Source organism: Melospiza georgiana, chromosome Z (assembly GCF_028018845.1).
Source record: "Melospiza georgiana isolate bMelGeo1 chromosome Z, bMelGeo1.pri, whole genome shotgun sequence".
NCBI lineage: Eukaryota > Metazoa > Chordata > Aves > Passeriformes > Passerellidae > Melospiza > Melospiza georgiana.
This window is the reverse complement of record NC_080465.1, coordinates 11727467-11741056: the sequence shown is the minus strand read 5'-3', so window position 1 is coordinate 11741056 and position 13590 is coordinate 11727467. Positions and strand designations below refer to the sequence as shown.

General features: G+C 39.6%; 1 protein-coding gene across 2 annotated transcripts in view; it reads left to right on the top strand.

Annotated features, from left to right (window-relative positions):
- The first annotated feature begins 298 nt into the window (after positions 1-298).
- ZNF608 (zinc finger protein 608) overlaps positions 299-13590 on the top strand; it is an 83238-nt gene continuing 69946 nt past the window's right edge. For both annotated transcript variants that reach the window (XM_058044387.1, XM_058044388.1), the window contains exons 1-2: positions 299-950; positions 1900-2946. In XM_058044387.1, coding sequence (XP_057900370.1) covers positions 2062-2946 — 885 coding nt within the window. In that variant the 5' untranslated portion in view covers positions 299-950; positions 1900-2061. The remainder of the gene's footprint in view (positions 951-1899; positions 2947-13590) is intronic.

The following is a 13590-nucleotide window of genomic DNA, read 5'->3' as shown; positions in this document are numbered from 1 at the left end:
GACGAAGGGACGGGGACAGGCACCCCCCTCCCCGAAATCTTACCCCTGGGAAAATTTAGTTCGTTTGAGAGTACGCAGTCCTTCCTCCACTCCCACAAAATGTTTTGATAACCGGTTTATCAGATCAGTGATTCCCCCCTCCCGCTCCTCCTCCTCTTCCTCGCCCCCCTCTTCCCCCTCCCCCCGCCTCCCCCGCCCGTTTCCCCTCAAGTTACTTCAAGAAATCAGATCTGTCAGGACGGGCGAAAAAAATGCCACTTCCCAACTAACAGGCGGAATCCAGCCCAGATTTTCAGTCCTTTCTTCTTTTTTTCCTTCCTCCCTTTCACTAATTTATCCCGATGTTAGCACATTCTGTCTTGTAACACCCGGGCGCCTGTAGGTTTGTTTCGTGGGATCATTACTTACTGATCGGGATGGCTCCCAGGTCCGGGGCTGAAGACGGAGTGTGAAGTTGGGGAAACATTTTTTTTTCTTTCCTTTTTTTTTTTTTTTTTTTTTTTTGTTCTTTTTCTTTTTTATTTTTTTTCCTTTTTTGCTTTCTTTTTAATATTACTGTGGTGTTTATTACCTCTCGGTGCTTATTCAGGAAAAGCAAACAAACAAAAATCTGGTCCTTGATGCTTCACTTCTGAATGTGAAATATTACCTCCCAGCTCGTAAAGTTGTGAGGCACAGCATTTTTATTTTTTTTTGCTTTTTTTGCTTCTTTTTCTTTAAGCAAGGACGAAAAAAGCCTAGACAAACAAACAAAAAAATGGACTTCTGATCCGTGTGCCAAAGTAGGGGGAGATATGTTATTGACCGATTTATACTGGCTGAGATGATACTTGCTTTCTACTTCTTGATCACTTGCTCTTTAAGTAAAATGAGGCACAGAGTTGTTGCTGAGACGAGTGGGAACAGCATTTTGATTTTCTGGTTTAATTAAAAATGATAAAGGATTAAAGGTAAGCATTATGCGTATGTATGTATAAATATTTCGGCAGTCGACTGTAAAAGGGAGAGATCCCTTTAAAAATCGTTTTAACTAAGCTTTGTCAAACACACACTCATTTGCGGTCACTGAGGCCACCTTGGTGCAGATCACTTAAAGTGTATGTCTTAATCAGTTTCCTGTACAGTCAGTAATACTATATTTAACAGACCTAACAATTGTGTGACCTAGGAATACATTAGAGCTGCTTTTAGAACTGTTATCTTAAGAATATTTTTAAAGGAATGAGAATTTTTATTTATTCTCACTTTTTTTTTTTTTAATTTTAACCTATGGATTTTAATATTTTCCAGTAAACATTTGAGTTTGTAGGCTGTTGTTTTTAATAGAAGGTGTATTGTGGCAGGGAAAATGAGGTTTCCCACTTCCCTTAGCACTCTCCTCCCCCATCCCCCAAGAGATTAAGGGGAAGGGGGGTAAAAGATAATACAGGAGAGTCACAAAACTTCAATGGTCTGGTTTAAAAAAAGCCACAAAATCCATGGAATGCACTGAAGAGTGAATCCCTGTCCTTCCTTTTCTCCTTTTCGTGCCTAGGTGGTGGTCCAAGGGGTTAGATTACAACATGTGCTCCAACAGCTAGGCACCACTTCTCTCACTGTATTTCCTGAACATTTAAATAATGTAGATAAATTTTTTCTTCCTTTTTTTTTCTTCCTTTTTTTTTTTCCTTTTTGTTTATGGGCATGGCTCTTAAAGAGAGGTTGTGGATGTTGGTATACAAGTAGAATAAAAGTGCTCATTGTAAAAACACCACAGCCACTGTCTCTGGCTTAACAAACTTAAGAGCGTGGCAATGCTGAATGTTTTTGCTCCCCCCTACCTTGCCCCCTCTTTATTGAGTGACGTTATATTGTGGTAACACCCAGACAAGAAATACTTGACTATTTCCCTCCTCACAGGACAACGTGGATGTGGACTGCAGGTTGTGAGCCTAGACACACCTAGGGGAGGGAGACAAGAAGAGTTGAACTTAAGAGAGAGCCCAACGGAGATAAACGAATGTCCCCACATCTCCAAAGAGAAGTTCATCGGATTTTTACTCTAGAGATCTTATCTTCAGGATGTCATTGAACACTTCCACTGCAGGAAAAGGTGTGGATCCAAACGCAGTTGACACTTATGACAGTGGCGATGACTGGGAAATCGGTGTTGGGAATTTAATAATCGATTTGGACGCCGACTTAGAGAAGGACAGACAGAAATTTGAGATGAATAATTCTAATACCACCAGCAGCAGCAACACCAGCTCCAAGGATTGCGGGGGTCTGGCTTCCAGTGGGGTTAATGCTACCTCAGCCTTAGCTGATGGCCTAAAATTCGCTTCTGTTCAGCCCTCTGCTCCCCAGGGGAATTCCTCTCACAAAGAGACTAGCAAATCAAAAGTGAAAAGGAGTAAAACTTCTAAGGATGCTAATAAATCTCTGCCTTCTGCTGCCTTGTATGGGATTCCTGAGATCAGCAGTGCTGGCAAAAGGCAGGAAGTCCAAGGGCGCCCTGGAGAGGCAACTGGCATGAATTCAGCACTGGGTCAAAGTGTGAGCAGTAACCCAAACGGCAATAATAACAACACCAGCAACACCACCACCGTTGCCTCTTGTGGGAAAAACAAAGAGGAGAAACCAGGTAAAGCCCCAGGCAGCAGAGGCTCCAAGCGGGATAAGGATGCAGGAAAATCCAGGAAGGACAAGCAGCATGACCTGCAGCAGGGCCACCCTAATGGCAGTGGGGGTGGCAATAGCCAAATTCCCGCTGGGCACCTCTATGGCTTTGGGGCCAAGGGAGGCAGTGGTGGAAGCACCAGCCCCTTCCACTGCACCTCCTCTGCTGTGGGGGAAGTGAGCAAAAGTACCCCGGATTCAGGGTTAATGGGGAACTCTGTTTTGGTAAAGAAGGAAGAGGAGGAGGAGGAGAGCCACAGGCGAATCAAGAAATTGAAAACAGAAAAGGTAGGACAAAGCTCCTCTCCACCTCTTCTGTGTTTCCCCATGTCTATAATAAGTGTCCCATGAGTGTATGTCTGGCTCCTCTGTCCTCTCTGCTGTGTATTTGTGACATGCGTATGTCCTTCCTCCTTCCCTTAGAAAAAAAAACCAACCCAGAGACCTCTTCCCTACATGGAAGATACCAGTATGTTTCCAGTATGCTGCTCTTTCTTGTGATTTCCTCTCCTGTCATCAGACCTGCAGAACCTTTCTGTTTTGTCTGTTCGTTTTAATTGCACTTGCCCAGAAGGAGAAAGGCAGTGATGGCCCTGCTGCCTGAGCTGTCCCCAATTTTAGCAGAGAGCAGCAGTACCAGTGGGATGGCATGTGTTCGCAGGCTGGGGCTGCAGAGTTCAGGCTCCAGGCACAGCAGGTCTTGTATGTGCTGACTCTTCCACAGCAGGCATTCATGGCCATTCCTCTCCCAAAGTCTGAAGGAACCCCTCTCCCTTTCTCTGACCCTCTGCCTAGAGCTGGGATTGTGCTTGGGGAGGAAGCAGGAGCTGTGGGCAGAGACTGGGGCTCTGCCATGGCGCTTGGTGGAGACGCGGGATGCTCATTGTGCTGGGCGCCTCCGTGGCACTGCAGCCCAGAGGCCCCAGAAGCTGGTGTGGTGACTGGGAGGAAGGAGCCAGCAGACAGGCAGTGCCTCTTGTCTTCCTGGAAGGAGGATGCTGGGAGGAGGGAAATGCACCTTGTGCTGAGAATTGTGTGTGCAAAACAGCTTTTGGAACTGAGTGGAGCGGTTTGTCTCATGTCTGGAGGAGTTTTCCTCTCTGAGCCATGCTGGCTCTTGGATTTGAAGTGCTTGTTTGTTGAGAGGTTGAAATGGTGTGAAAGAAATCGGATGGGAGCATGTGGTTTTATTCCTTTCTATTTTGGATGCTTTCTGTATGAATAGATGGCTGCTACTCTATTATTTGTGAAAGGTGGAGTGAGACAATGTTGTCTTTGTCAACTGCTGGTTCAAGGATGTTCTGGTGTTGGTGGGAGTTCTGTCCGTAGGGCAGAAGCCATCTTCTGGGGGGCCAGAGGGCGAGTGTTGGCCCAGGATTACAAGTATGGTAAATTCTACAGGTTGTTAAACAAAGGGAACCTGCTCTGCTTGAAAAATAAAGCAAACCAACACCCTCCAGATGAACAATCTCAGGGTGTTAGTATTGTGACTGTATTGTCAGCTGTTTGTCCTAAATTACCTGCTTTTACAACTTCCCCAAGTGAACATTGCAATGGGGAGACTTTCGGGAAGGCGTTAACTGTATGGTCTGCAAGTGCCTGGGAGGGCTGAAGGTCTCAGGGAGCGGGAAGTTACATCTTATTACTGGCTAGTAGCTTTTTGTATTTCAGTCATGAAGGTTTTTGTAATATGAAGTCGACTGGAGGATTAGATTTGGGTGTTTGTGATAGCAGATATTTGTTAGTACTGGGAGATAATTCCAAGGGATTTGTTCAAGGCAAGGAACAAATTAAATTTTATATTGTATGCATATTATTGCTTTTAAGATAGCATATCTGTGGATGAATTTGAATGAGCCTTATGACCTTGTCTAAATGCAGATGAGAAAACCAGATTGCTATGTAATTCATGTGTATATGTTTGCATTTTGATTTATGGAAAGTGCTGTTCACGGCAGAAAGGTGTCCAAAAATCTCATGGTCTCTTTATTATCTTAGTACAGTAGGCATTTACTTCTGTTGCCAATAGTCTTCAAATTGCAGTTCTCTAATCTGTTTTAACTATCTAGATAAATTGCCCTAATCCGGTCCTCACAATGGCTGTGGTTAAAGAGTCAGAGCCATTTGATTGGATTCAGTGGCTGCCTGGAATGTGGGAGGTACTGCCCTTTTGCAACCCCCTTAGCCTTTTAATCTCTCAGCCAAATGTTCACATTCAACAATTTTGTTTAGCTGGCAATCTGAACATTTCAGTATCTCAAAGGCTGCTGCCATGGCAACGGAGATTAGAGGGTGGTGTGGTTTCTCCCGTTTTTGTGTTCTTTCAACTCTCTAGTCACACAGGAAATTGTATGAAGAATCTATATATACGTGCGAGTAATCTTATGTGCTATGTAAATGGGATGGCATGCAAATTCAGAGCAAGCACGTATGGAGGAGTTGAGCGTCAGTGGCACACTCTGCGTGTTGTAGATGTCGCTCCAGGAGGAGGTCTGGAGCTTGCATTTCCAACAACAGCCGCTGCTGTTGGCACACACCGGCTTCAATACGGGCTCTGCGCACCAGAGTCGTGCAGCCTTGGCCATTGTCTGGCACAATGGTGTGCTTGCTTGCTATCTCAAGTAAAGTCCCTTAGCGTTTTTCTTAGCCAAGAATATTCCCTTTAAATCATGACAACGACAGCAACAACAACAATAATAATATGTATCTTGTTGCTGATAATGGTTGATACTTTTCAAGTCCAGCCAGTGGCAACATTAGCAACATTGGAGTCTTTTATGTTTGTTGTTCTGCTTTTTTTCTTTTCTTTTTTTTTTTCCCAAATGATTAATCATCATTGGAAAGAATTTTTAAAGGCTTTAGATGGTTGAAGTGTTATTGCTTTGACTGTTTATATGCTAGAACATATATGCCATACTTGCACGAAGCAGCTTGTATCTGTAGATAAATACATAATTTGCAGCCTGCATGTTGAAATCAATGTTCAGTTATCTTACTGTTGTGCAAGACATGCCTCACGAATTTGGAAGCTTCCTTTTAGAATCAGATGAGTTCATGACTGCTGATTAAAAATCTACATGTTTTTATATGTGGTGTGGAATATAATACTGCATTTGTTTACTATTTGTGGAAAGCTTGGAGCAGATTCCCAGGAGTTGTAGTCACTGTTTAGCTTTCACAGCATGCTTCATTCTATTTTTAGTCTATTTATTATGTTTCCTTGCTGCAGAAAGTCATGTAAAACATGATAAATTGGATCTTACGAAGCCTAATTAAATCAATGACTCTGTTCTGCTGACTCTTTTATGCAGAAACCACAAGTATGTTGTAAAAGTCGCCACTCCCCTAATATGTGGATAAAGTCAAAGTGTGCTGTAATTCTAAAATGTTTGAGCTATACTTGTGCAGTCCATTTTGTGGCTAAGCCAACAGTGACATGTCTGAATAAGTAGCTTTGACAGGTAGGCTAACCACTCCTAAGATTTTTGGTGTTAAAACCCGTCTCCATTGTCCATTTCTTATCCATACTGTTTTTAGCACAGTTGCTGATTGTTTGTCAGCATGAGCTCTTCATCTGTTCCAGCTAACATTTTTTTGTTTTTTAACAGCTGTTACATTGAAAATTGTTCAGAATAGCTACAAAATTTGCTTTGTATGCTTGTGAGGAGATTTTGGAATTAATTCAGTCATAATTTACTCTGAGATACAGGAAAACTTCATTTGGTATGTGAAAAACAGTATGTTTACATGGAATTAATGCAGAAGATACAAAGCTGCAATCAGAAGGGTTTAGTTACAGTTCTAAATGTATCAGTCTAGTGATACTCTAGAATGGAATTTTTGTCCTTTTTTTAGCTTAGTGCTTCTCATTAAGACTGCATTGCATGTTTGAAAGTTGTCTTTAGCAAAATAGCATGTTGGCTAGTATTATTTATTTTATCTTCACTTTCCTTGTTGTGTTTTAGCGTTAGGATTTCATAGTGTTTTGTATGCCATCAGGAATCTCTGGGTGAATTTTACCTATTGATGTAAGTAATTTAAGTACATGCTTTGATTAATGATGTTATGGAGATATGCTCTTCATGTACTTTTCTTGCTGGCCTTGTGTGTAGTTTATTCACTGTGAAATAAAAGGGCAGGGAGGTCACTTGCTGTAATTAAAGAACAAAGTCTATTGTTGTTTGACAGCAAACTGTTTTGAAAGCTACATAAGGGATTTAGCTGTTAAAAACATTGATAAGTATGGGTGTCTAACAATAAGCACAGCTCAAGGTTCTTAAAGTTCTGTAGTGCTGTCTAGTAGTGTGACGGTGCTTTTTGAGCTGGGTGAAGAGGTGTTGCCCTTTGGCCGAGGAAAGCTTTCCGTGTGAACCTGCTGACCTCTGCCAATATGTATGACCAGATCTTCTATTGAATTCCTGTGCAAAGCAAGAGTTAGTGTAGCACAATGGAGGCTGGTCTGGAGCATCTGTCAAACAAAGCAGGGAAGCTGATAGCCATATTCGGAACTACAGGAAAAATATTTCACTTTGGGCATTAGTAATTTTACAATTTTAATAACTTCATAAATACCCAGTAAAGAGGAAAGGATTGATTGTCCAGATGTCATGAGGTTAACCGTGTTCTCCATGTTAAAGGGCTTTCCTGCAAGGCTGTTTTAATTATAGCTATATAAAGACTTGTTTTTCCAAAGTAGCATTTTATAGTCCAATAAATGAAATGTATGTTAAAAGTGCTAAGCAAAATCTCCCGTAACCATAGAGGTGTTCAATAACCAGATTCAAGTAACATGGAAAGTACCATCTGTTTCTAGTTTTCAGCATAAGCCCAGGAATTGAAAAGCTGAGATTTGCTCGTATTTTTCTGACTCTCTTTCTTTTTTTAATTATTATTATCATTATTTTAAAAAGTTCACCTGGCACTTTATAGAAGCTTTCTGAAATGCAATAATACGGGAGAGACTGTGAAAACACATGTTCATACATACAGTTAACCAGTTCCACTTTCATTTAAAGAGGTTTCCAGAAGCTCAGTCATTGAAGAATTTATAACAGTGAATCACCTCCTGCAGGCAAACACAATAAGGGTCAGTTCTTCAAAGGTCTTGCTATTGAGGTAGAACCTGATTTACTCTGTCTTTCCTTACGAAGTAAAATGAAGGAGGAAAAAAAAAACCCCCACAACCTCCCAACAACAACAACCAAAAAAACCCACCCCAGCCTCTCAAAGGATAACTTTAGCAAGCTCTTATCAGGCACCTAATTGCATATGATAAAACCATTGACTAAAATTTTCCATGCAGACTTTGCTGCTCTTCAGAGAAGTGTTCTAGAATTCTTGATAGGGAGAAAATCACTCTTCTAAAGATAAGTTGTTCTAAACTGTTAGGCAATGAGATTCTTGGCTGCAGCCTATGAGCCCTGGATAAAACGCCATCCGGCCTTTGTTTGAGGTCTTTTACTGAAGCTAATGACTGGTCTTGTGCCGCCCTGAGATAAATGACATTATCTCTGAGTGGTCTGACAGGAAACAGACATGTTAATGGTGAAGCTGCAGGGAGGATCTGCTGTAGTTCTGACAAAAGAGTAAAGCTTGGACCCCTGGTTGTGATCATTAACACAGAATGCATTCCTTCATAATTGGAAAGCTATTTTATCGACAACAACGTAAATCATAAATCTGAAATCTGAAGGGCTTTTTGCGTGCTCAAACTAGTGCCTTTTTTTCTCCACCGTATAAAAAATGGGTTATCTCCATAGCACTGACACTAGTGAGAGGGCCTGGGATCTGCTTTCTGTTAAATGGACACATCCTTTGCACGTTGAATGCAGGTTCCCCTTTATGTGCCCTGTGTTATCCATGCTATTTGCATTTCTAAAAGAATAAAACCCCCTGTTTTTCTTCACGTCTCACACTCTTACTGATACGTGTGTTATTGAGCATGTTTCTCAAGCTTCATCAGGAGTATCGTGACAGAAGGACTAACATTTCAGCTATCCTTCACCTTTACTTCCATCTTGGATAAGGATGTAGTTATATTTTGGATTTCTGTCACCCACCCTTGAAAAAGGTTGGATTTCTTCTGCAGCAGTTCAGGCCGTTTTGTGCTACTGCCACGTGGTCCGTATTTCTCAAACACAGAATTCCCTTTGTGAGTGGCATGTTCCAGATTTGTTGCATGGTATGCAGTTGGAATTGCTGAATGTAACCTGTCTGCTGTGATCTGAGCTAAGATACTTTGTACAAATGATCCAACAACCAGGTTCTTGTTTTTATAGTATTCTTAACATTGTACCTTGTGTGATGCTCTAATTCATAATTCCCTGAATGGCTGAGGATTGTCCGACTTCTTAAGTGTCCTTCATTTTTTACACCAGAAATACATCTTGCCCCAATCCTCATATAGGCACCTGTGGATCTGTGGATTGGGTTCAGTTGAAGGGCTGGCCATATTTTTTTGCTAAAAACTAGTGTTTGTTTTAGTGTGCTTACATATCAAGGAGTTCTTTTCCTCTCTTAACAATCACACAATATACATGGATTTTTTTTAAAAAAAGTGGTCTGTATATAAGATTTCCTATTGGGTGGAAGATGGCAAAGCAGTCTTTCATGAAAATTTCTGATGATGTCATAATTGCAGAAAGTAAATACCTTTCTAAAAAATAAAAAAAATATATATATATTTAATTAATACATAATATATAGATATATATACAGAAAAAATTATATATATTCTGTTTCATAAACCTCTTTCTTTTTCTGTTTTTGTAGCGCTATTTCTGCCCAGTGCAGCTTTTTTCAGTGCAGCCTTTCATCAGAGTGAACAGTAACACAATCTATCATTTTTTAATTTGCTTAAAAATATGTTTGAAATGTGATAATTTTAATAAATATAATTACCACTTGTTACAACATGATTTGAGGGATTTTCTTAAAAAAAAGAGATTTTAAATAATGATTTAAAAAATTATTATTACATCCTTGATTTAATATAATTTACTGAAGGCAATGAGTAGCCATTTGGACAAAGAGGAAGGTCAGAGAATGACTTTTGGTTGTGCGGTAGGATTTCAGTAAGCACCCTCTGTTGCACTTTCTCTTTTAACTCTTACAAAATGGTCTTGGCAATTGGAACAAAGCCTTTACATTTGAATGAAAGATTGTAAAACTATTCAGAGCAACTTGACTGACAAGCAGGCTCTTTGTAATTTTTTTTTTTCCTTTTTTGAAAAAGCTGAGAGAAACATCAAGGAGTGGAATAGGTAGCTTGCTCTGACACCCACGCCATGTACATGCACGATTCCATAATATATATGCTTATATATGTGTAACGCTACTTGATTAAACAGTTCAATTGAGTGTTCAGGGGAAGTTGCATGCAATGAAGTAGGAATCATGCCTGTAAAGATTGGTTTTCCAGCTCTAGGGCTACTATGGTGTTGTTCTGAAATCTGAAGCCAACACTGCAAGTGAGAAAGTTGCATTTAGTGACAGAGATTTGTAATATGTCTGCTTGTATGGTCAGTTGACAAATACTGCTAAATCTTAAGGTGAAAGGATCAACTTCTCTAGCTTCTGCCTGTAATACCTGTTAGGAATTAAATGTGAAGCTCTTTGTTTCACTAATTTTGAAGTGAAATTGTGCTACATTCAGTTGTATATCCTTTATGATAAGTCTTCGTCAGCTGATCTTCAGAAAAAAATACCAAACTTTTGGTTCCTTTATCTTCTCACAGCTTCTGATTCTTCCTAGCCTAAATCTCACATTTGTACGCAAACACAGTTTGAGGTGTTTGTCTCCAGAGAAACTCCGCCAAATAATACTGAAAGGGAAATAACCTCATGAGGATGTTCGAAGCATATGTCAGTAGTGGCATGTGAATGTAGTTTTTGCAGTCAAAAGAGCAAACTAAAATCTATTGATTGTGGTTACTTGATGTTTTCAAAACACTAGCATTCTAGTTGTTGAGTTGTCTTGTCATGTTAACCAAGAAGCAGATGGCATAACACCACAAAAGTGTACTTTTACTTAAAGAAACTTTAGAGGTTTTGATGTGTTTTCTTTTCCTCTTATTTCCCCGATGGCTTCTTTTTATTGAAGAGTAACATAAGGAAACCTGGTAGCAATTTTATTGCGTTCCCATAACAGTTTGAAATAATAGGTTGGTCTTTGGTTGCCAGTCAAATTTCTACCAGTCAGCTTGATTCTGTTTTTTATCATGTGGCACTGGAATATAAAAAGTATATGTTTGTAGTTTGCCCTCAGAAACTGGCTTTTTTTTTTTTCTGTGCTTCAATTAGCAACAGAAGACTAAGCTCCAATTGGTCACACTTTGGTAAACTCTGAGAGCTTGCTTTCTTCATTCTGATAAAAGAAAGCGCCAAGTTTAGGTTGTGTTTCCCAGGAAATTTTGAGGCACATCTGGCCTCTTTAACTGTGTTCACTAGACAGTTTGATTTTGCACACATTTAGTCATTTGCATTATCCATTGAATTAATTCAGGGGTTTTGTTAAGCCCATCCCCCCTGCAACACAAGTTCATGCTATTCAAGTGCCACCTTTATTGATGAATTTCAGTGATGCTATGCTGAACTCTGGTAGAAATAGGTCTGTGGGTACCATCATTTCTTGTTACGTAAGCATAGCCTTCATAGTTTTCACCACTTCCCTCAACCAGTAAGAAGAGTGAAAAGCAAACTGTAATCTCCTTTCTCATAGTGTGCAGGGCCAAACCAAATTATTTTTGGATTTCCTGTCACCTCCTTGGCTGATTTCTGTGGATGGCTTATGTTAAAAGCAACAATAATGTTTGAATTGGAAGGGTTTGGTCTTTGGGTTTTCATTCTTCATGGAGAACTGTTTATTTGAATGTGGTTCGCCGCACTACACGGATAGGACTATCAAATCTGTGCTTTATTATAGGCTTGTAGCAGTGAAGTAATGGCAGTATTTGCATGTTTCAGGGTTTCATGTTCTTGCCAATCCTTTCTTTTTGAAGGAGGGAAATGAAACTAGATCTGTATCTCTTCAACAAAAGGTAATAGTTAGAAGCAAATACAATTAGAAATGGACCTCGTTACTTCATTGAACTTTGTTTTGCTGGTAGGAGTTTTAAATCTGATTTAGTAAACTTCGAGGCATTTGTTTAGCTATCTTGTCCTGACTACAAGGATCCAATATTCCAGGAGTATTTATGGATGTAATGAACATATTTGACATAAAGTTTTGATAGTTAATTTTTGCTCTAGGTTTAATGTTAGGCACTATATGTGCTCCAGAACTCCAGTATTGCATTGGAGTTCTGGAATTTGAAGGAAAAATACTGCTGTGTTTTGAGAACAATGAAGGTGGTTGTTCCACACCCAGTTTTACAGAAAACATAAATTGATATTTTTGTCCACTTCAGCCAATAGTAAGGTGCAATATTATGTAATAGTGTTACTAGTTGCTGTTTAAGGAGAGGATTATGCAAACACATGCATGGATACATATTTATCAATATAAATATTCACAGATATATGCTGGAGGTATATATATATATGTGTATATATATGTATATATATATGTATATGTATATATATACATACATGTAAAGAAAAAAGAACTGCTACTGTTTTATAAATACAGCAACTGAGTTTTGGCTAATAGTTTTATTTACATTTCATGTCCAGATCTTTTAACAGTCTTTCCTATGACGCTGCAATGGATGCCAAGCACTGAAGGAGAAAGCTAGCAGCTGTTTCCATTACAGCATTGGTACATTAGCCTCTGCACTTTATTTTCATTTCATGATCTCCTCCAACCTTTTCCTAATCACCCCCTAAAAAGGCTTTTCCCCTTCTGCCTCTGATTTATCTGTCTGCAGGGTTCTGTGTTTTTCTTAGCTTAAAAATGTAAAAATCTGTGTGGTTTTTGTTTTTTTTTTCCTAAGAGCCTAATGCTTTGACTCTTACTCACACTGAGCAAGGGCTTACTGTCCTTTTTCAACTCAAGTAAGTAGTTCCTTGTGTTATGTCTCTGTAATCCCTTACTTGAGATGAGTCCAGGCTGCAGAACAGTACCTACTATGACCAATTATATTATTCTTGTAACAACTTGAGCCACTGTAGGATTTATAGGTTTTTTTGCACGCCGCCTGAGTAGTGTTTTGTTCACTCTTGCTCTTTCCTTCACCATCTCTCTGAAAACAATTGTTTCATGGCTGTATGCTCTTATTGCTGAGATATGACTGAAAACTGCATGCAGTACAGTGAAGCACATTCATTTTCATCTAGTACCCGTTTATTGCCTTGAGCACTGTAAATCTGTCAGCTCTTCACGATGCTTTCACCTCTTTCTTCATTTGCTCCAGCTTCTAGTTTGACAATGTTCCCCTGAGGCAGAATTCTAATCTGCTTCCAATTAGTTGCAAAATGTGACTCAAATTTCCACATTATGGCTGCTGTTTTACTTGCACGCACACATCTAGAAACAAATTAATGCTCTTGAATATTTATTTTTGAGCCTTCAGATTTTCTCTAGGTGGAAAATTTGCCAACTACATTCAAACTACATCCAAGATTTATATTTTTTTCTCAAAGTGAAATATTTCTTGAAAGGCTTCAAATGCCTCTTACTGCTTCATTTTCACAAACCTTTTTTAACTGGTTGGTAATCATTGAGGGTACTTTGTATTGCGATAAATTAAACAAGTTAACAGTACACATAATTAACATTTAAATATGGATGTGACTGCTGTGTCAGTTCAGGATAAGAGGCATTTCTTTTCTGCAGGGTTAGCACAATTTTTTTGGAACCTTTAAGTAGTTTTTCAGGATGAGCATGCATACCTGACACCTGTCTGGCTGCCACCTCTTATCTGCAACGTCAGAAGTTGTGAAGTTGTCATTTGGATGGCGGGGGAAGGATGGGGACAGAGCCTCATTTGATCT